The 24,082-nt window shown below is 47.3% G+C and overlaps 1 protein-coding gene across 4 annotated transcripts in view; it reads left to right on the top strand.

The window, feature by feature from the left end:
* ARID3B (AT-rich interaction domain 3B) overlaps positions 1 to 24,082 on the top strand; it is a 148,390-nt gene that overhangs the window by 109,631 nt on the left and 14,677 nt on the right. For all 4 annotated transcript variants that reach the window (XM_073579531.1, XM_073579533.1, XM_073579532.1 and 1 more), the window contains one exon: positions 12,462 to 13,324. In XM_073579531.1, coding sequence (XP_073435632.1) covers positions 12,462 to 13,324 — 863 coding nt within the window. The remainder of the gene's footprint in view (positions 1 to 12,461; positions 13,325 to 24,082) is intronic.

Raw genomic sequence — 24,082 nt, forward strand, 5'->3', positions numbered from 1 at the left:
ACAGCACCTCAAAGGATGGGGAGGAGTTAGGGAAGGGAAGGATACCTAGTAGTATGAGGTATCTAATTAAGAACTTGCCCTTAAGTATGGGTCTGGAGGCGGGACTTTTCAAAAAATTGGGATCTCAGTACCACACTATTAATCTTTCTCATAAGGTACGGCAGAAAACGAAACAGATTAGGGGGTAACGGGTTTCACTAATTTATCGCCTATATAGGATAACAGTTATTTCCAGGAGTTCAGTCATATGGAGGGTTTTGGGACATGGAAGGAGGGGGGGCATTAGTCTGATAGGTCAATTGATTTACCAGGGAAAGCTTAAATCATTTGAAATGTTACAAGAGGAATTTCAGCTCTCAGGTTTTGGATCTTTATCAGTATAGACGGGTTCAACATGCGTTTCAGTCTCAAAGTAGAACAGGGCCCATAGAGATACAAATGGATCTCACGTTAGACTTTGTACTTAAAAGTAGTGGAACGAGGGGGGAAATTTCAGAAGTATATAGTGACTTGTTACACGCTTTCTTGGGAGATCACCCTATCAAAGCTAAAAGAAAGTGGGAGATAGATTTGGGGGACATAAATGATGATAGTTGGGAACGTATTCTAGAATACGTACCTAAGTTATCCATGAGTAAACCTGGGAGACTGTCACAATTGTATGTTATGCATAGGGTGTATAGAACCCCTGATATGTTGTTTAAGGCTGGGCTGAAGTCTAACTCTGAATGCCCAAGGATTTTACAATCCCATGCAGGTATATTACATATGCTCTGGCATTGTAACATACTCTCAACATTTTGGGTTGTTGTGCTGAACCGTATTGGAGTGGTGTGTGGGTGCGTGGTCCCTAGCCAGTATGTGGAGGAAATACTAGCTGACAGCAGGGCAGCCACTAGGAATTTTGGGGCCCAAAACTGACAACATTTTCAGGGCCCCCTTGAGACTCCGTCCAGGCTTCACCCAAGCCCCGCCTCCACCCCTCGAACTGTCCACAGCTCCACCGCTCTCTCATGGAAAAACTCCACATCTCAGCAATCACACATTAACAGTTTCCATCACCTGATCACTCATATAAACAGCAGCCTTTGTTTTGGCCAAAAGATTTTTTAAGCCGCTACCATGACACGGTAGACTTTTTTGGCCGGGCCCTACTCTACTCTAACCTATTAAACATTTGTTAAAATATGTAATACAATTTAGGTATATTTTTAAATTTTTAAAATGATCAATAATATCACACACAAGGGACAAATAGCACCGTACCATGACCAGACACCATATTACCACCACATAGTGTCCTATAATACCACATACAAAGAACAAATACCGCCACACCATGTCCAGACCACATATTAAAACCACAATGACCGAATAATATCACATACAATGGACAAATACTGCCACTCCATGACCAGACCACATATTACCACCACATGGTGACCAATAATACCACATACAAGGAACAAATACTACCACACCATGGCCGGATAACATACTACCACCACTTTGTGACTGAATACTACAATACTGATCAGTAATTAAAAAAACACAATACTAATATCACCATATGCACCATTATACACAGAAGATCTGTACTTAGTATGTGTTAGGCTGGCGGAACGCACCAAATAATAAAATGAGGTGCGTTCGCAACCTGGGGTCCACCGTGCAGAGATGTTAAACTGCAGCTCGGTAATGGCGGACACAGTCTGGCCGTATAGCAAATCCACACGGGTTAACTTCACCCGGTGAACTAGAAGGCGAACCCTGTTACTTCACAGGGCCGCATTACCGCAAAATGAACGCTAGGGTTCAGTCACAGGAGCCTACCCCAAAGACACGGGGTTAGAGTCCGTCTAGACCCCCTAGCATTCGGCAATGCTACAGCGGTGCCTGGGAGACCAAACTAAAGATAAGCACTAGGTGTGCATATGTCGCGGTCCAGGCGGACGCCACCAACCACTCTAAGCTTGGGGTAGGAAAGCGCACTATTGCGCACGGTGCCGCTCTGATGGACGTTCCTGTAGACGCAGTACAAACGTGCCTTGTGCTGGGATGGCACTATATGGCGCTAAGTGTGGTGCTGTGACGTGATGGCTCAGTGGCACCAGACTATGCCACTAGCAGGCGCTGACTCTAACTCTAAATCCCTAAAACATGCGTATCCAAGGGAGGAGAGTTATAATGCGTCAGTTACCAGATACATGCATCCATCATCACACACACAACTAACCATTATAGTCTATACTAGCGCATGGCCGAGCGGCCATGCAAACCATTTATAGCAGCGTCCTTCTGGGACCTTCCTGATGGTCCAATCCGAGCTGGAGAAGGACCGGAGCATGTGACCTCCGATCTCCAATGAGAGATCGTCCCACTAGCATGCTCAGTGGACCGAAAGGAGGACTTAGTCCCTGGAGTAGCTCGCTGCTGATCAGCATGCGTTGCTATAGCTGGACCAGAGGTGGCAGCAGCAACCAAACCCACAGTACTAGTCTGAGCAGAGCGCCGGGATCGATGAGTCTGCTGAGCAGCCTCCTCTGCGGCCGGAGAGGAATGGGAGACCGCCGAAGGCAAGGCTCTGGATTCCCGCTTTGCAGCGACAGGAACCCGACGCCTAACATTACCACCCTTCCTAGGGCCCCCTCCTCTCTGAGCCTCGCTACGCTCTAATGCCGCAATGAGAAGTGGAGCGTGGATGTTCTCCACTGGCTCCCAGGTCCGAGCCTCTGGACCATGACCCTTCCAATCCACCAAATAAAACTTTTTACCATGCACCACCGTGCATCCCGCGATGGCATTAACCTCAAACTCGTACGAGGACTGGTCTGATGTCCCGGTAGATGACTCAGAGAACTGGGACATGTGGACAGGCTTAAGGAGGGACACATGGAAGGTGTCAGTGATAGCCAAGTGTGGTGGAAGGGCCAGATGGTAGACCACAGGGTTGATCTGCTCAAGGACCTTGAAGGGGCCAATGTAGCGAGGTGAGAATTTAGTGGACTTGACCTGCAGCCAGATGTTGCGGGCGTAGAGCCACACTAAGTCGCCAGGAGCAAAGGTCGGAACGGAGCGCCGGTGTGTGTCGGTGGAGACCCTCATTCTCTCCTTGGAGGCCCAAATGTCACGTGCCTCCACTGCCCAGTCTGCCACCCTGGAATCGGTGGACAACACGGGCATAGGGAAAGGGACGCGCGGATGCTGGCTGTAATTAAGGAGGAATGGGGTCTGACCGGTGGAATCGGCCACAGCGTTGTTCAAAGCAAACTCCGCCCATGGTAGCAAGGATGTCCAGTTATCCTGCCTGGCCGAGACAAAGTGTCATAGGTATGTGACCAGGGTCTGGTTGGCTCTCTCTACCAACCCGTTCGTCTCAGGATGATAGGCCGTGGAGAGATTTAGCTCAATACTGAGCAGATTACAAAGCTCTTTCCAAATCCAAGACGCAAACTGGGGACCCCGGTCATTGTCTATCTTGTCTGGCATGCCATGCAAGTGAAAGACATGCTTAACGAACAATGCCGCCAGGCCCCGTGCAGAAGGTAGCCACGAGAGTGGCACCAGGTGCACCATCTTGGAGAAATGGTCGGTGACAACCCAGATAACCGTGCTGCCACTTGACTTGGGCAGACCCACCACGAAGTCCATGCCGACCATTTCCCAGGGCCTGTCTGCCACTGGCAGGGAGTAAAGTAACCCAGCTGCCTTTGCCGAGAAGGCCTGTTCTGGGCGCAGGAGACACATGCCCGAATGTAGTCTCCAACACCCCGGGCCATATGCGGCCACCAATATGTCCTCGCCAGTAGCTCAGAGGTCCACTTCATCCCAAAGTGTCCACCCAGCCTGGATGCGTGAGCCCAAGAGAGGACCTCCGGTCAAAAACGGGCAGGGACAAATGTCTTGCCCGGAGACACCGACTCAAGGGCGACTGGAGCCACAATCCTTAGACTCTTAGAAGGGACACTTAGCCGAGGCTCCTCATCCTCCTCCTCCGCTGACACCACGGAGCGAGAGAGCGCATCGGCCTGGACGTTCTCACCGGAAAGGAAATAAAGGGTGAAGTGGAACCGGGAGAAGAAAATGGACCATCTGGCCTGGCGAGAATTCAGCCGCTGGGCTGTCTGTGGGTAGACCAAGTTCTTATGGTCGGTGAACACCTGGAAAGGGAACTGAGCCGCTTCCAGGAGGTGTCTCCTCTCCGAGAAGGCCAATTTCACTGCTAGCAACTCCCTGTCCCGATTGAATAGTTTCTCTCCACTGGTGAAAAGGTCTTGGAATAGAAGAAGCAAGTGTGCTTCTGACCCTGAGCGTCCTTCTGAAAGAGGACTGCTCCAGCACCGATGGAAGAGGCATCCACCTCCAAGATGAATGGCCTATCTACATCGGGGCGATGTAGAATGGGAGCACTAGCAAAATGGGACTTGATGGAGGAAAAGGCCTTGGAGACCTGTTCCGACCATAACTTGGGGTTTGCTCCCTTCTTGGTGAGGGCAACCAAGGGAGCTACCAAGGTGGAGAAGTGGAGAATGAACTGGTGGTAGTAGTTCACGATCCCCAGAAAGCGCTGCACTGCTTTGAGGGAGTGGGGTTCCCACCAGTCCATTACTGCCTGCAGTTTGGCTGGATCCATAGCCAAACCCTGGGCAGAGATAATATAGCCAAGGAAAGGCAAGGACTCCTGCTCAAACAGGCACTTCTCCAACTTGGCGTAGAGGGAGTTGACTCGCAAGCGGGTGAAGACTTTGCCAACCTCTCTCCGGTGGGAGTCCATATCTGGAGAGAAGATGAGGATGTCATTCAGATAGACAACCATCGAAGTGGAGAGCATATCTCGAAAGATATCATTGACAAAGTCCTGGAAGACGGCCGACGCATTACAAAGACCAAAGGGCATGACCAGATACTCATAATGGCCATCCCTGGTGTTAAACGCTGTCTTCCATTCGTCCCCCTCACGGTTGCGTACCAGGTTATAGGCCCCCCCGCAGATCTAATTTGGTGAAAACTCTCGCTCCCCATAATCTATTGAACAGTTCTGATATCAGGGGCAGAGGATACTTGTTCTTAACGATAATAGCGTTAAGACCCCTGTAATCGATGCAGGGACACAGTTCTCCATTCTTCTTCTGGATGAAGAAGAATCCCGCCCCCGCTGGAGACACTGACTTCCTAATGAATCCTCTTGCCAGTTTTTCCCTGATGTATTGAGACATGGCCTCTGTCTCCGGGAGAGATAAGGGGTACACTCGACCCCGGGGAGGCTCAGCACCCAGCAAGAGATCTATAGGACAGTCATAGGGGCGATGCAGTGGAAGGGTTTCTGCCGCCTTTTTGGGGAATATGTCCGTATACTGTCGATGGTGTTTGGGGAGCGAGGAAAGATCTGCGGGGACCTTGGTAGAGGCAACCTGGACACACTCCCTCAGGCATCTACCCTCACATGATTTACTCCAACCAAGAATTTTCCCCGAGGACCACTCTATATGGGGAGAATGATACCGCAACCAGGGGACCCCTAGAAGGACCTGGTCGATACCCTCGGGCATGACGAGGAGGGATATCATCTCCTGATGAGATGGAGACACTGAGAGTATCAATGGAGCAGTCTAGTGGGTAATCTGTGAGGGTAGAGTCACGCCGTTCACTACTCTGATGGTGACTGGCTTAGATATCATAACCAGTGGTATTGTGTGCCGTTGAGCGAAGGTAGGTGACATAAAATTGCCCTCCGCTCCAGAATCCACGCAAACCTCCACCGCCAGAGTGGAAGAACCAAACTCAAGTGTCCCCTTAAAGGACAGCTCGGAGGAAAACGCCACAGATTCTAGTGAGCTTCCTCCTACGGCCACTAGACGTGAGCGATTTCCCGGCCGCTGTGGGCACCTGTTAACTGGGTGACCAGACTGCTGGTAACTGTGACAGACCACGGGTAGTCGCGCTGACCGGAACCTGGATCCCGCATGAGAATCCCCCATGGCCTCTTGGAGCTCGGACGCCCAATTGGGAGATTCCAGAGGTTAAACAAAACTGAGTGCCAACCTAAACCTCTGCCTACACTGGGACCGCTCTAACCTTTGCTCCGAAAAACGAAGATCTATGCGGGTGGAGATGATGATAACCTCCTCCAGTGTGGCGGGATCTCCCTGGTGGCCAGAGCGTCTTTTACATGGCCAGCCAGACCTCTCCAGAACACCGGAATGAGGGTCTTATCTGACCACTCCAGTTCTGAAGCCAGCGTCCGGAACTGGATGGCACAATGGCTGACCAGAGACTAGCCCTGCGATAATGCCAGCAGCTGGAGCACGGTATCTTGGGTTACTCGTGGTCCCAAGAAGACCTGCTTCAGAGTGCCCAAAAACTGCGAGGCACTCTGCACCACATGATCACCACGCTCCCACAGCGGTGTGGCCCACTCCAAAGCCCTGCCCGACAAGAGGGAAATGACAAATCCCACCTTAGCCCGCTCGGAGGGGAATTGTGCAGCCAGCAGCTCTAGCATTATGATATATTGGCTGATGAATCCCATACAAGAAGCACTATCGCCCGAGAACTTCTCGGGCAGCGGGAGGTGGGATAAAGTTGAGGCAGGGATGGCAGTGGACACACGGGAGACAGCCTCTGTGGCTGCCTGAACAGCGACCGCGGAAAGATCCACAGCTGAGGTTGAGCTCTCAAGAGCCGCCAACCTGCCCTCCAGCTGCTGGATGTTCCGGAGGAGTCGCTGTTCATCCGCCATTACTAGCCAGACCCTGATGGATGTTGCTGTAGACGCAGTACAAACATGCCTTGTGCTGGATGGCACTATATGGCGCTAAGTGTGGTGCTGTGACGTGATGGCACAGTGGCTCCAGACTATGCCACTAGCAGGCACTGACTAACTCTAAATCCCTAAAACATGCATATCCAAGGGAGGGGAGTTATAATGTGTCAGTCACCGAGCAGCCATGCGAACCTTTTAAAGCAGCGTCCTTCTGGGACCTTCCTGATGGTCCAATCCGAGCTGGAGAAGGACCTAAGCATGTGACCTCCGATCTCCAATGAGAGATCGTCCCACTGGCATGCTCAGTGGACCGAAAGGAGGACTTAGTTCCTGGAGTTGCTCCCTGCTGACCAGCATGCGTTGCTATAGCTGGACCAGAGGTGGCAGCAGCAACCAAACCCACAGTGCTAGTCTGAGCAGAGCGCCGGGATCGACAAGTCTGCTGAGCAGCCTCCTCTGTGGCCGGAGAGGAATGGGAGACTGCCGAAGGCAAGGCTCGGGATTCCTGCTATGCAGCAACAGGAACCCGATGCCTAACAGTATGCAGTGTCAGTGTAGAGGTAATACAGTGATCACTGGTGACATTGTACACAGGACTGCTGTATATAGTATACAGTGTTTAGTATCAGTGTATAGGTAACAAACTGACTCACCAGTGACACCTCTAGGTGAAATCTTCCATTTTCATCAAGCACAGATCGATGTCACTTCTTCCAGCCATGGCTCGGCTCTGCAGGAAATAACACGGTTATCTAGAGCACCGCTTGCAAAACACATTACTTATTTTTTTCTCAACTTTTACACTACACCAAATGAAGAAAAAAAGGCAACCTAGTATCACTCTGCACAGTAACAGGACCGCCTCCCCATTTAAAACAGTATTCTAAAAAAATAAAATACATCACTGCAGTAATAATATCCCTTAATTAGCCCTTATGGTAATATTATCCCCCATCCTGGCCCCTGTGTGTCTCATTCCTGGCTCCAGCCATATGTTCTCCCATCCTGCCCTCATGAGTATCCATCCTGCCCCATATGATCTCCCCATCCTGCCCCATCTGTCCCATGATCCTGCCCCATCTGTCCCATGATCCTGCCCCATCTGTCCCATGATCCTGCCCCATCTGTCCCATGATCCTGCCCGATCTGTCTCCATCCTGCCCGATCTGTCCCCATCCTGCCCGATCTGTCCCCATCCTGCCTGATCTGTCCCCGTCCTGCCCGATCTGTCTCTGTCCTGCCCGATCTGTCTCTGTCCTGCCCGATCTGTCTCCGTCCTGCCCGATCTGTCTCCGTCCTGCCCCATCTGTATCCATCCCGCACCATGTCTCCAATCATGCCCCCTGTGTCTCCAATCATGCCACTGTCTCCAATCCTGCCCCCATATTTTTTTCATCCTGCCACCATGTCTCCCATCCTGCCCCTGTGTCTCCAATCCTGCCCCCGTGTCTCCAATCCTGCCCCCATATCTTTCACGCTGCCACCATGTCTCCAATCCTGCCCCCATATTTTTCATCCTGCCCCCTGTGTCTCCAATTCTGCCCCCTGTGTCTCCAATCATGCCCCCTGTGTCTCCAATAATGCCCCCATATCTTTCATCCTGCCCCCTTTCTCCATTCTGCCCCCAGCAGGATGGACACTTGTCTCCATCCTGACGGCTTACTGCTTTCAATAAAAATAAAACCTTTCTCCTTACCTTGCAGCGCTCTTGCGGCGAGCGATCTTCCCTCAAGGTTGAAAGCGTGCACTCTCGACGTGTGCACTGACGTCAGCTGCCAGCCTCCGATTGGCTAGCGGCTTTAACTATTGCCATGCGAGCCCGGGCCCGCACGGCGATAGTGTTACTGAACCCTGCGTCTTGGAAGCAGGGTTCAGTTACTGCACCGGCAAAATCCTGCCGCTGGGGCTCGATCAGCTGAAGAGACGGGGCCCAATGCGAGCCCCCTCTGCTGACTGGGCCCCATACCCCAGTCAGGGCGATAATGCCCTGATGGCGGCCCTGATTGACAGTACGACCAAAATTTCATTTGTAAGACTATTGTTTATTGCAAGGAAACTGATTGTTAAATATTGGATTAGAGAGGAGACTCCTTCCGGACGTGAATTTATTGCTCAATCGGACCATATAATTAAACTATAAAAAAGTATTTATACCAAGAGAAATAAACTGGAACTATTACAGAAACTATGGCAGCCGTGGTTGGAGAGGATTTCTTAAAGATGTACCAGTATACAGAAATGTTGAGTTACATTTACGACGAACTGAACCAACGCCTGATATTGATAATGATTGGTGAACTGTTGTCTGCTCTTGGAATGGTCTCCATTAGGGAGGGGGGATGGGTTATTTACTGGAAAAATGTAAATGAGTATCGAGTCTGGATATATGACAGGTGATATATGATTCTAATGTTCTTGAGCTTAATAAAAATTTATCTAATTAAAAAAAAAAAGAGGACAGTGATGCTGTGGAATTAAAGGTGCTATATAAGTGAGTAAAATAAATCTGTTACTTTTTGTGCAGACTTATGACCTTGTGTAAATGCATCTCTACATACCTTATTAACAACAAAGGACTCGTATAAGAACCAGAAAAATTGGCACAACTCATATAATATACCAAAACATTTTTGCTACACACAGCTGTGGTTTTCATGCCAACCCATCAGCGCCCTGCGATCATGTGACAGGGGCGCCAATGGTGATTCCACCTGCGGCTGTTAGGGGCACATGACAGCTGATTTCATCAGCTGTCATGTGCCGGAAAACATGCAGGTTGGGAGCCGGAACTCTTGTCAAACAGAGGGAGGCGACCTATGACGTACCTATATGTCACAGGAAGTTGTAAATGGGTTAAACAGGTACGGGAAAAATTGGTACCAGTGTTTAATCTTGTGTATGTTTCTACCATTAGTGAGAAATAGATTACAAAGCTTCTCCTATCCTTTGCAATGTTAAGTAAAAGGACAGCGCATGGAGTGTACACTGATGCCATCTGTGTGCTGTACATGTTTTTCATAGACTTATATTGTCACTTTTTATTTGTGATTTCTAAGAAAAACAGACATGTCTCTGTGAGACACCCAGTCTGTGAAAAACAAATATATGCGAATAGCCTTTTACGCTATAATGGATTTATAAAAAAATAATGGGAACGTATTGTATCTGAGAAAAACACGGACAGAACATGTGCATGCAACATGGATGTCTGAATGAGGTCTAAACAGTAACACTACAGTTCATTACATACACGCCCTTCGCCTATACAACTAGCTGTCTGGCCAAAACACAGTGATGACCTTTTGATTGGATAAGTCATCAATATTAGATTTTTGTGGTCAGGTTCCCCTGCTGATCTCTGTTAATTGTAACATGATGAAAACACTTTCAATAGAGCTGCAATGTGTGGGTGCTGCGGTTTAGCAGCTGCTGCTAGGTATTGTAGAACGGCTGCAGCTATAAGGGTATGTGCCCACAATCTGCTACACTTTTGCCGGCGCTTGCGCCCTTTTGGCGCTGCGCCGAACGCACAAAAACGCGCCGTGTTGCATTTTTGTGCGCTCGGCACAGCGCCAAAAGGGCGCAAGTGCTGGCAAAAGTCTACCAGCACACAACCAGCATACCCAACGCTAAATATAGGGTACGCTGATCGCGTGCAGCGTCATGCGATCAGAGGAGGAGCTTACCGGAGGAGACGCAACAGGGGCGGAGCTTAGCGGCGGCCCTGCGCTGCACCTCCGAACGCAAATCTGAAAGTAGCCTTAGACGTCATGAACTGAATTGGCCTATTACCGCTGATGAGCATTCTCCCTACCTGTGCGGCCATTACTAGCGCTCACTAAAAAAAGCAGTGGATACTGTATAGTAGCACTTAAACATTTTACTCACTGCTTTTTAGTCTGTGGCTCCCAGTTACTGTGCTGCTGGCATGACCGTGATCTTGACATCTCCCACACGCTAATCTCATGCCAGCAGTGTCAGAGAGGCCTGTCTTTACAGATTTCAACCTCCAAACTTCATTAGAAAATCACTTAGTTTTCCACTAAGTCTTCAGAATGAAAACGTGCTCCTCCAAACTGTATCTGTACATTGTTAGCGAATAAAGAAGGAATTTGGCAGAAGTGAAATGCAAGCACCACTTATAAACTACCGACACGCAGAAAAGCGACAACGGGGGGGTCAAAAGGTTGGCAAGACCACTCGACGCGAGGATATTTCTCTTTAAAGCACTTTTTACTGGTAAAGTAAAAAGTGAATCACCCAGTAGCATGATCATTGCCTCAAATTGATTTGCCTCCTCTGTTAACTCACTTCCACTCTGTATTTGCTTTTTAGATTCTATTTTCTTATCAGCAAACCTGGAGATTAAAGTGTTATTTTTTCCATGACCAAACTGTGCTGTAGCTATTGTTTCATAAACTTTGTACAGAGGCCATTGCAGCATGCACATTATTATATAGACAACACATTATACAAACATACCATACCATAGCTTATCGTGGTAGTGTTCCAGGATGTCCTACAGGGTAATGTATGTATATTGGGGAATGTACTGTTTGTGACTATCTTATAGAGTACTTGACGTAGCCATGGTAAATGAAAATCTGCAAGGTCATAGTACAGTAGACCGAATTTTCCATATTATTTTTCCTAAGAGAGTCATTGTTCACATTTTTTCATTCTATTCATACAGTGGAGCTTGAAAGTGTGTGAACCCTTCAGAATTTTCCACATTCTGTATAAATTTGACTTAAAGCTATATCAGATTCTTTTATTATTCATATATTCATATACTACAAAAAAAAAATGACCATTACCTCCGAACACAATAAAGCAAGTGTGAACAGGTGTTTTGCAGTATATTATTGAATGTTTGGACCGCCTCATTTTCTGACTGAGCATTCCTCCTATCAGCCAAAGGCTGTTTTAATTAGTGTTGGATACTACCTGCTCTTTAAATTTGTAGGCTTGTAGCCTGGTAGAGGCATGACATTAGGTTAGTGTCCCATCCAAGAAAGATATGCCTTTTGTGGCTGCTGGGCTCTCACTAATTGGACAATTTATAGCTAAGTACCTTCATTTTTATAAATATATTCTATATAGCAGTAATGCAGTTCAAATTTGATATATTCAATGTTTGCATACAACTTGGCGCTTACAGTTTGCTGCTATATTCTTTTGTTTGTATGTTATGGAGTCATCACAGCTAGCACCTGTTCACACTTGCTTTATTCTGTTTGGAGGTGCTGGTCAGATTTTTTTTTTTGTCGTATATTATGGATGCAACACCTGGACATTCCACAATATAAAACAACTGTAGTGATAGCATTTTAGGCTTTTACGGTGCGGTGATCTAACTTTGCTTCTGATGAACCATAGAAGGTCAGGGTGTTGTGTCTGCAATAAGGTCCCCAAAAATTACCCGTATTATGCCAATCTAAAAGTGCCCTAAGATTGAGAAGACAGAACTCACATTCCCACATAATTATTTGCATGATTGGTCCAAGAACTTGTCCACAATCATTGCAGGAACCAACCTATTCTTGAATGCTGTAGTCTACAATGAATGCAATATACTAGGAGTATAAAAATCTGTATATGCGCATAATAAGTGCATAAGTTAAAGGTAGGTAAGAAAAATCATAAGAAAAAACTGTTGATGTATTTTATTATACAACCCTTTAATTCTTTTGCTCAGTCCACTTACAGGTGCTGCTTGGAGCTGGTCTGGCACTTCTATGCTTCTGCCTGCTGCTTGGCTGTGCCATATGTTGGTACAAGAGCAGCAAACAACAACCTTCAACCAACACTGATAGTGGAGACAAAGGCTGTAAGCAGCAGTGTACCAGGGACTTGGAGTTATTGGACAGTGTTGCAGAGCCTATTAATGCGGCCATGCATCAACAGTATCAAACTTTGGATACCAATCCTATAGGTGGAGACAGAGGAATATCACTGCCTCAACAGAGTCTGAACTTTATGTCTGAGAGGAATCGTCATGTTAGAGCATCTCTGCCCAGCCTCTACCACCTATCATCAAAGACTAAGCGTGCTTTGTCACGTAGGAGCACAGTTATGGGTTTCTGTTCATTAGATGGTGATCATGCCCGGCTGGTAAGAGTGCCACAGTCTTCCACTGACCCCAATGGATTGTCTTCCATCAGACAAAAGTCTCAACCCCTTGTGCATTTTACTTTATGTTACTCATTGGCTGATGAAGCATTAACTGTTTTATTGACTGGTTTTTCCAATCTGCCAAAACGATTGTATCAAAAAAGAGACTCATTTGTCAAGGCCTATCTGCTACCTGGATTTATGGAGCCACACTCTGGGCAGACAGAGGATTCAGATGGCATACAGAAATTCACTTTTCTTGGATATAAACCAGAAGATCTGAGTGATAAAACGCTGAGGCTGGCAGTGTATGCCCGTGACAGAAGCTCAATGAGGGAAGGCTTCATTGCAGAGGTGCTTTTTTCCTGTGCCAGTTTGGACTGTTACTCCGAGGCCACACCAGGCTTTACGAAAGAATTGTCCATTACGAAAGCAAAGCTGAAGAAGGTCAGTGTACCTTTAAATGTATACATTTTGTAACTTTGTGCATTAAAAGGGTGGTCCTCATCTCTAACAAGTATGTTTGTGCGTAAATTATATTGGCAGCAAGTGAATGTGTTCAGTTTCTACATAGGAGAGAGATTGGATCCACATCTTTAAGACATTATGGTATCTGTGCATGTTTGAGATGGAAATATCACTATAAACGCATTTTTTGTACAAATGATTACCCACTAATAATCCAAATGTTCTTTAAACTTAATTGTGTTATTTGGTCAATAGAAGTTGAGGTGTATTAGCATTGTATCATACTTTCTTGTGCTGTACAACTCAAGATTGCCTGTCAGAGTAAATTCCTCCACTGGAAACACAATCCATTTGCCAGAAACAGGGCCACTTTTCACTTGAACAATAATGAGCAGACCTATTTTTATATAATCTCTTACAATTCAGTAAAGGGGTAATCTGGCATTAGGCTACACTGAGCGCTGTGAGGATTCTCCGGGCCAGCACTGGGAAGTGGGTAGTCGTGTGATGGCAAGTATGCGATTTGCATACTCCCGGCCACATTCCGACTAGACTGTGTCTAGCCTCAATCAGTTCACTTGCATTGAGTCAGGCCTATCTAGCTGGCATGTCACAAATCACACACTTTCGTTGCCTGCCACTCCCATCACCAAAGAATCCATACAACGTGCAGTGCGCACTATGTGAGGATTCGCAAGTCTCCATTCAAAGTTTTGCTTCCTTGAAAATTTTAGGTGATTATGATAAACCAATTTGAGCTAAGCAGAAATACAATTTTGGATAGTCTGTATCACATCGAAATTTTGAGAAACATGAGATTACGTTTTACTGATTATGAAGCATTTAAATGTTACCCTCATCATTAGTTCAACTGAATCAAAATTGTTTTGCTTATGCAATTCTAGGATCTATTAACAGAAGCATACAATCTAGCTCACGTGAAGTCATTATTGCCCTCTACTCCTCTTTGGTCAGACCTCATCTGGAATACTGTGTCCAGTTTTGGGCGCCACATTTTAAAAAAAGACATCAACAAACAGGATCAAGTTCAGAAAAGAGCGACCAGAATGGTGACCGGTCTGCAAACCCTGTCTTATGAGGAAAGGTTGCAGGATTTGGGAATGTTTAGCTTGCAAAAGAGAAGACTGAGAGGAGACTTAATAGCTGTCTACAAATGGGCATGGGCTGTCACATTGTAGAAGGATCATCTTTATTCTTATTTGCACAAGGAAAGACTAGAAGCAATGGGATGAAACTGAATGGGAGGAGAGACAGAATAGATATTAGAAAAAACTTTTTGACAGTTAGTGATCAATGAGTGGAACAGGCTGCCATGAGAGGTGGTGAGTTCTCATTCAATAGAAGTCTTCACACAGAGGCTGGACAGACATCTGTCTGGGATAATTTAACGAATTCTGCTTTGAGCATGGGGTTGGACCAGATGGCCTAGGAGGTCCCTTCCAACTCCACGATTCTATGATTATTATGATTTTCATTTATACTCAACGTCCGGTGCATCCCATGTTAGTGTCCAGAAATAGCTAGCATTGATTCCAGTAGCCTTGATAACGCTTTTCCATGGTGGCAATATCTTGGTGAAACTGTTCGCCATGTTCATCACTGACTGCACCAAGATTTTCATTGTAGAATTCCAAATGTTGATGCACAAAATGAATTTTCAATGACATGTTGTACTCCATCGCTTTCTAAGATTCAAGAAGCTTGTCAACCAATTCCAGGTAGTTAGGTTCTTGTTAGTTTCCAAGGAAATTCTCTGAAACATCCTTGAATGATTTCCAATCAATTTTCTCAGGCCCTACCAGTATCTCTTTGAAGTGGTTTTCATTCATGATGTGTCAGATTTGTGGACCAACAAAAATGCCTCTTTTTAATCTTGACATCGGTTATTCTTGGGAACATTTGCCTCAAATAATGAAAATCTTCTTCCTTGTTCACTGTTTTCATAAAATTTTTCATCAGCCCGAGTTTTATGTGAAGTAGAGGCAGAAATATCATTGCTGGGTCCACAAGTGCTTTACGTGCAACATTTTTCTGCCTAGGAGTCAACTGGTTACAGATTGGCCACTTCTTTCTACTGTAATGTGACTGCTTAGCACGGCTGTCCTATTCAAAAATGAAGCAGTAGTACTTGGTATATCCGAGCTGCACTAGAAGCAACAGTGCCACTACTTTTAAATCTCTACAGATGTTCAAGTTGTAGTTGCTGTACTTGATATGTTTCAACAACCATTCCATGTTCTCATATGTTTCTTTCAAGTGTGTAGCATAGCCAACAGGTATAGAAGGATCAACATTACCACCGTGTAACAAGTCAGCATTGAGACTTAACACTGATGAGTTAATAAAGAGACCCCAATGTTCATGCTCACTACGCAAACTGCGAACAACCCATGAATGTCGGTGCAGAAGTACAGGTTGTCAACCTGGTTAAAAACTATGTTAAGTCATCATAGCGGCTTAGAAAAAGAGAAACTTTTCTACCAGGTGACAGCAAATACCATCCTTGAAGTCTTGAAGCCAGTAACTCTGCATTTGCTTTTGATAAATGTAAGTCCCAGACCAAGTCATTCAGTTCTGACTGTGTTATAAGGTGAGGCTCACCAGACATACATGGCTCAAAGTCTGAATCAGCATCGTTCCCTTTCTCTGATCCATGGACTGCAACATCTTCATTGGCTACCTCCTCTAGGATCCATTTCTCTGTTGGCTTTGGTACCAGAAGAGTGTCATCATGTGGCGCTGATCTCATAACTAAAGGAAGATTGGGATATTCAATGAATTTCTTTTTCTTAGCAGAGAAACCAGAGATATTGTTTAGACGGAAGTTGTAGTCTGTCACATGATCCTTCTGTTCCTGCCAGATCATTGGGACAGCAAACAGCATTGACTTGCGAGAACTAGTGATGGGCGAGCACTAAAATGCTCAGGTCGAGCAAACTGGAATGCTCGGGTGCTCGACCCAAGCAACGAGCCCAATCTAAGTCTATGGGAAACTCGAGCATTTTTCTGGTGCCCCCCCAGCGGTTTGCAGAGAGACTAGAAATTGCGGAAATAGATGGAAACAGTGCTCAAATGACACGGGAACAGCATGGGGAAGACCCCTGGAAGCATTTCTGACTCTCAGGTCACTGCTTTGAACAATGTTGGAAGATTCTTATGCCACTTTTACAGACTCACAATAAAACATACAAAAACGACACCAAAATGGATTTTCTTGGGAAATATGTTAAGGAACATGCTTTCCAGGGTAATGACTTGTATATAAGGCAAAATAAATAACCAAAAACAAAAATTGATGACATGAAATAGTTAACATCCAGCGCCTCTTTAGACGAATGATCCCAGGAAATACAAGGTTTCTTAAAACATCTATTTTTTTCTTCATATTAAAAACAGGTACCAAAAAGGTCAGGCAGTTTGGATACACTCATTATTTAAAAAATGGCATAGAAACCAACATGTTTCAACCTGAACAGGTCTTAATCATGGAGTTGCATCTGTATGTCTGTTTGGAAGTCTGAGATGTCTGAGAGTACCCCACGCCTCAGGACCTGTGGGATGGGAGGGTCTGAGAAAACTCTCCCAGAACTTTTCCAGTGTTCTCCTGCCTCTGCTGGATTGGAGTTGTGTGTCTCTCGCCTGTACTCCTTGGTTGTCCAACGAACTGTGACCTCTGCCGCCAGTGTTTTCAGATGGGAATTTTTTTAATTCCGCAACAAGGTACTGCCCCATTTTAGTAGACCTGTCTGCCTCGGGAATAAATGATAGAAAGTTCTCCTTGTAGCGTGGGTCTAGAAGTGTCACCAGCCAGTAATGACTGTCACCCAAAATTTTCAGAACGTGAGGGTCACGGGAAAGGCAGCGTAACATAAAATCAGCCATACGTGCCAGACTGCTAACAGGCAAGACTTCTGTGTCCTCCCCAAGAGCATGACTGACCATGCTCTCTTTGTCCTCAGGCCATCCATGCTGAACAGACGGTATGACAGTTGTGCAGGTAGTACCGTCTATACACATGAAACTAGCTCCTGTTCTTCCTCCTCCTCTTCCTTATTGTCATCCAATAAACGTTGGGATGAGATGAGACTGGGCTGTGTGTAATCACCATGTATGGTTCCTTGCTCCATCTCATCGTGCTCTGCCTGCAATGCATCTGTGGCGCCCCTGAGGCTCGGTCGCCACAGAGGTACTGCACCTTCTCCTAAGGTGTAGTGCCCCATCAACTAGGTAAGTTGGGAACTCCTTTCCACACTCCAACACCTGCACCCACACACAGGATAGTTCAGCAATGGACCAGATTGCGGCTCCATGCTGAGAGGATAGCAGAGCACCTTTCGTGGGTCCTTGCTTCGTAACACGAGATGTGCTGGGAGGTGGATGGAGTTAGGTATAAAAGAGTGGGAATGCTTAGAATTGGAGTTCAGATCAGTCTGGAGGAGAGGCTGAGAGCAGGCAGACAGGAGGTAAGCCTGAGGGGAGCTCAAGGCGGAGGAAGGCAGTCAGGCGAGGCTGAGGACTGGTCTTGGTGGAACGAGCTCCTCAGAAGAGAGATAGAAGAGGGACTGCTGCAGCTGCCTCAGTGACCTGAGCCAGCTGGCGCTGGGAAAGGAACAGAAGGAGAGAGACGTAGAACTGCAACCTAAGCTTCCATAAGAGAGAAGGAACAGCGCGGAACGAAGGAGTAGGAGAACAGAGAGGAGTTGGGGGTTGGAAGAGGAACCCTGCCTATAGGTTCTCAGCACAAGGCCGGGGCCCGGCCTCCGAGGTTGTATGGACACTTATGGTTTTGCAGCAGACACCGGTGGAGTAGTTGGCTGTAAATGCATTACTCCCATCCAAGACTTGGGACACAACAGCAACACGGATAGAGAGCCAGGATCCAGGAGGTCCCTGATCAGGCTACAGCTGTCTGTCATACAAGTAGAGTTGTTAGGAATATCTGACAGGAGGAACTTCAGAGTACCACGTGTTATGAATGAGTCACCGTAGGAGGCAAAAACAGAAATACTAGCTAAGTCCAGAAAACCAGAGAAGTTGGCAGCTATCGGATTGCAGACCCCTGAACCTATCAACAACAACTAGCAGTAGCCGTGGGGGGTTCCTACTGTGCCCTAGACCCCTCGATCACAGCCGGAGAACTAAATAGCCTAAAGACAGAAAGGGAAATCTAAACTGCCCCAGAGCAGACCCCAAAGCAATAGGCAGCCCCCAACATATAATGACGGTGAAGCAAGATGAAAAACACTCACACAGAAAGATAGGCTGAGCAAATGATGGGGCCCAAGCTAACTAAATAGGACAGGATAGAAAAGCTGCTGTCTGCAATCCGCCAAAACCCTATCAAAACAAGAGCCAACAGACTGATAGGGAAAAAAGCCCTGAAGACGCTAGGCTTCAAAAAGACTATATCAGTACTAAGGTATTTTCTGAAGACAGAGCAAAAAGGAATTCAGCTCACCCCAGCAGGGAATGGCAGAAATCCAGAAAAACAAGGCAAAACAAAACCAAAAAACAAATGCAAAAAGCAGAGCAGAAAACTTAGCTTTTGAGGAGCAGGAATCAGACTGGTCTCCTAGAATCCCTCTGAGAAATCACCAGCAAGGCAGAAGGGCGTCGGCTGCCTTATATCCAGTCAGTAATTCCAGTCACCCAGTCATCATCATCCTGCTCAGGTGCTTGGTAATCAGCCTCACTACCTTCCTTCACCAGAAGAGGGAGTTCATCAGACCTCAATGGTGAAGGGGAAAATGAACTCACAACAACCACGGTACTGGAGCTCTTCACACTAAAGGCGCAATAGAGGAGTCGTTCAGGAAAGGTACATGTTGGCGGAGTGTTGGAGAGGAGAAGCCTAACTTGCCCGGGAGGTTGATTGAGTCTCTGCTCCGGAGGACACGGCATGGAAGCGGGCACCAGTGGTTACCAAGAACTGTGAGTAAAGCGTTGAAACTGCAAGCCCTGGTGTCCTCCATTCCTTCTTGCGTCCGCCAGCACTGCTACATTCCCTGCTCCGGACACTACACCATCAAGGTGTCCCCACATCTACACTGCCCTGGGACAAAAGCCCTGCCTGTGGAGGGCTATACCACCATTGCTGCATCCCACCATCTGTCCCAGAGGATCTGTCTGCAGCATCGGCTTAACATCTCCCATGCCGAACACCACAGGTGGCGTCACGAACTATTCAATTCCATTAACTACATCCCCATTGACATTGGGCGCCCAGGGCCAAGGACCGGGTCACTGCTGCTGTGACACATCCCCCTGACAACGGCCCGGTACCGAGTACCCCACTGCCCTGGGACTGGAGGGCGATCCACATCCTCTTTGATTGTGAGCAGAGAGCATTTCAGAGCACAGAGAAGCAGGATGGTGATGCAAATTATGGCATCATCGCCGCTCACCATCTTGGTGGAGTCCTCAATGTTTTGGGGATGGTACATATGTCTGACATCAATGTCCACTCCTGAGGTCTTATGTGTGGAGTCTGAGCTGAATACCGATGGCCTTGTTGTGTTGATGCTGGTAGTCAACAACTGCCCTCTTCTGTTCACAAATTCATTCCAACATCTGCAGTGTAGACTTCCAATGCGTGGGGAAATCACACAGCAGTGGGTGAGCCGGAATCTGCAAATGCTGCTGAAGCACGGCAAGGGTGGCGGAAGCTGTAGCTGACTTCTTAAAATGGGCACAAAGGTGGCGTACTTTGACAAGCAGATCCGGCAGCTCCTGGTAGGTTTGAAGAAACCGCTGAACCCTGAGGTTAAGCACATGGGCCAGGCATGGTACGTGTGTGAGCTCGCCTCGCCTCAGAGCCGCCACCAGATTTCGGCCATTGTCACACACAACCATGCCTGGCTGTAGGTTCAGCGGTGTCAGCCACAGATCTGCCTGCTTTTTCAGAGCTGTCCACAACTCTTCAGCATTGTGCGGTTTGTCACCTAAGCATATTAGCTTCCAGCTTGTGACTGATGTGATCATTTCGGAGATGGAGGCTGAAGAGAAGGAGGAAGAGGTGGTGCAGGAACTGTAGACTGTGGGGGCAACCCTGATTGACCTAGGGCCTGCAATCCTTGGCATCGGGAGGTGTTGTGAGTTCATTTTCCCCTTCACCGTCGATGTCTGATGAACTCCCTCTTCTGGTGAAGGAAGGTAGTGAGGCTGATTACCAAACACCTGATCTGGTAGATGATGACTGGGTAACAGGAAATTCTGACTGGATATAAGGCAGCCGACGCCCTTCTGAGTCGCTGGTGATTTCTCTGCTGGATTCTTGGAGACCAGCCTGATTTCCTGCTTCCCAAAGATAAGTTTTTGCTCTGCTATTGAACTTATTAGTTTTGTTTACCTTGTTTTTTGGAGTTCAGCCATCCCCGGTCGGGGGTGTGCTGAGTTCCATTTTTGTCTCTGATCAGTTTGTCTCTTTGCTCTGTCTTCAGAATTTACCTGAGTGCTGATATAGTCATTTTGAAGTCCTAGCGACTTCAGGGCCTGTTTTTCCTATCAGACGGTTGGGACATTTTTTGGTAGGGTTTTTTGCGGATTGCAGACAGCAGCTTTTCTATCCTGTCCTTTTTAGTTAGCTTGGGCCCCATTGTTTGCTCAACCTATCTTTCTATCTGTGTTAGTGTTTTCATCTTGCTTCACCGTCATTATATGTTGGGGGCTGCCTATTGCTTTTGGGTCTGCTCTGGGGCAGTTTAGATTTCCCCTTTCTTTCTTTAGGCCTATTTAGTTCTCCAGCTGTGATCGAGGGGTCTAGGGCATCGTAGGAACCCCCCACGGCTACTGTTAGTTGTTGTGGATAGGATCAGGGGTCTGCAATCCGATAGCTACCAACCTCTCCGGTTTTCTGGACTTAGCTTGTATTTTTGTTTTTTCCTCCTTCGGTGACTCATTCATAACAGGGAGGATGTGTTCCAACCCAAGGTCTGACTGGGTCCCGGCTATCACTATGTTAACCCAGTGTGTCATCAGTGAGATGTACCATCCCTGCCCACAAGCACTTGTCCACATGTCCATGGGTAGGTGGACTTTCCCAGTAACTGCATTGTTGAGGGCACAGCTAATGTGGGACACGTGCTTGTGTAATGCGGGGATGGCACACCAGGAGAAATAGTGGCAGCTGGGGACCGAGTACCGAGGAAAGGCCACCGCCATCAGGTTGTGGAAAGGTTCCGTATACACGAGCCTAAAAGGCAACATTTCGAGCGCAAGCAGTCGCAAAATGTGTGAATTTTGTAGTGTTGCCTGTGGGGCGTTGGCTGCGTATTTGTGCATGCGTTCCAAGGACGGGTATGGACAACTGAACGCTGCACTGGGACAAGGATGTGCTTGCTGATGGTGCTAGTTGAGTGTGTGCAACGACAGGTGCAAGGCAGGAGGCATCTTCGCATGGCCCATGGACAGGGCATTATCTTGCATGCACAACAGCGGAAGACGCAGTGATGTCACCCACTGACACTGTTCTTGGACACTGGGGTTTGGCCCACAATGTCGGGTGCTTTGCAGCCTGTGCCTGATCATGCTGGTGGTGGTCAGGCTGGTAGTTTTGCTACCGCTGCTGATGCTGGCCTGGCAGGTGGTGCAAATGGCCTTTTTGGGGTTATCGGCAGAGTCTTTAAAAAACAACCAGACTTGGGAAGACCTAACAGTTGGACTGGCAACTTCCGTCATGTTGGTGTTACTGGGAACAGTTGTCCGCCTTCTGTCCGTTGCCACCACACTGCTTCATCCTGCCTGTTTGGGTGCTACGCCTCTCTCCCCCTGTATGCTGCTGTCTTCGCTCTGCATGTCCTCATGCCAGGTTGTCTCAGTTACTATATCATCAACCTCCTTGTCTTCCACTTCCGCACCCTAGTTCTCCTCCTGACTTTCTGGCAATTATGTCTCATCATCGTCCACCTCTTGTGACTCTTTCTTACCGTAGCTTTCGTGTGACCGTGGCTGCTCAAATATTTGGACATCGCTACATGCGATCTCCTCCTGCCTGACTTCAAGTGGACCGTGCGAGAGGCCGGAATCTATAAATGAAAAAGTGAACAGCTCTTCGGAGTGTAGTTGTCTCCGGGCACTCGGCATGGTGGGAGGAAGGAGGATCAGGGTGAGGAACATGCAGTCCACACTCATGGCTACTGAGACTCGAGCGTGTGGAAGACAGGGTGGTGGTGGTGGCAAAGTGACTGGAAGTATTATCCGCTATCCAACCAACAACCTTTTGACACTGCTCTGGGTTCAATAGTGGTGTGCTGCGGTCCCCTAGTAATTGGGACGGGACAGGAAGATCGGGTGAGAAAGTGTGGGTGTTTGTTGTGGCACAATTTCAGCTTGCCCATGGCCTCGGCCTCTGCATGCACCATCACCATCACGTTCAGTTCCCATCCCTTGCCACGCGCCATTTTAAATGGAGGACAATATTTTCCATGTTCACTACAAATGGCTGAATTTGGAGCAAACTTATATGTGATCCATGTGACGGACAAACCACAGTTTGAAATAGCTGGCCTATAGGTAACTATTGTTACCAGCAAACTGGTGTCAATAGCTTCGCTAACACACTGCAACAAAATTTAAAGGGAGGCCAGAAATGGCAGAATTTTGAGCGCACTTTTTTTTTTTATCTCTGATCCCTGTGATGGACAAACTACAGTTTGAAATAGCTGGCCTGTAGGTAACTATTTTTACCAGCAAACTGGTGTCGATAACTTTGCTAACACACTGCAACAAAATGTAAAGGGAGGCCAGAAATGGCAGAATTTTGAGCACACTTTTTATCTCTGTTCCGTGTGACGGACAAGCCACAGTTTGAAATAGCTGGATTTTTAGCGCTGTAATATGGAAAGGATCTGCCTGTATTCTGCAGAAAAACAGTGCTCTCTGGATTGCTTTTTAAGCAAATAATCAGGATTAAGATTAAAAAAAAAATATTCCTGGCCCCTGATACCTGGGGCTATGTCTAGAAATATCTGTAATAGCATCAGCAGCAGACAGAACTGGAATGGACCCTCTTGCTTGCTATATGCACTGAAGTCTGCCACATACACTGCCTGCCTAGCACTGATATCTATGCAGCTTTATTAGTCCTCAGAAGGACTGTTAGTTGAGATGGATATGTGTACAATAGATGGTATACCCACACTAAGTAAGAACCAAGCCAATCTCTCCCTAGCTCAGCAGCAACTCTCCCTACACTACCTGATTCCATAGTAGACTGTGGTGAGCATGGCGGCACCAGATCTGATATAGACCTGATGACGCTGTGCGGCCAGTCAATCACTGTAATGCCACAACCAACATGACTGCGCAGCATTACAGTGTGTGGCAGACAATCCCTGCATGTTCTTTGGCTCTCTAAAGAGCGCCAAAATGCAGGGCGGGGACCCGAGCTCATGCCGAGCAACCCTGGAAATATTCTGCGAGCTTAGAGCATCGCGAGCACTGCAATGTTCGGGTGCGTACCGAATAGTGGCGAGCATGCTCGCTCATCACTAGTGAGAACCTCTCAGACAACCTCTAACAGCAGCACATCTTGCACAACAGATTTGTGAAGCCCATGGTTTGTCTTGATCACCAATCATGCATCCAAAGTACAGCTCATAGGCTTTCATGAGGAGAGCTGTCATGGTGCATCTTTGAGGCTTAAGCGTGAACTCTCCGCAAACGTAACAGAAGGTATCGCGACTGTTCCGACACTAACTAAATATTTTAGCTATATCA

This window comes from Dendrobates tinctorius, unplaced genomic scaffold (genome assembly GCF_039654945.1).
Source record: "Dendrobates tinctorius isolate UK_male_01 unplaced genomic scaffold, ASM3965494v1 ptg000062l, whole genome shotgun sequence".
In the NCBI taxonomy this organism is placed as follows: Eukaryota; Metazoa; Chordata; class Amphibia; order Anura; family Dendrobatidae; genus Dendrobates; species Dendrobates tinctorius.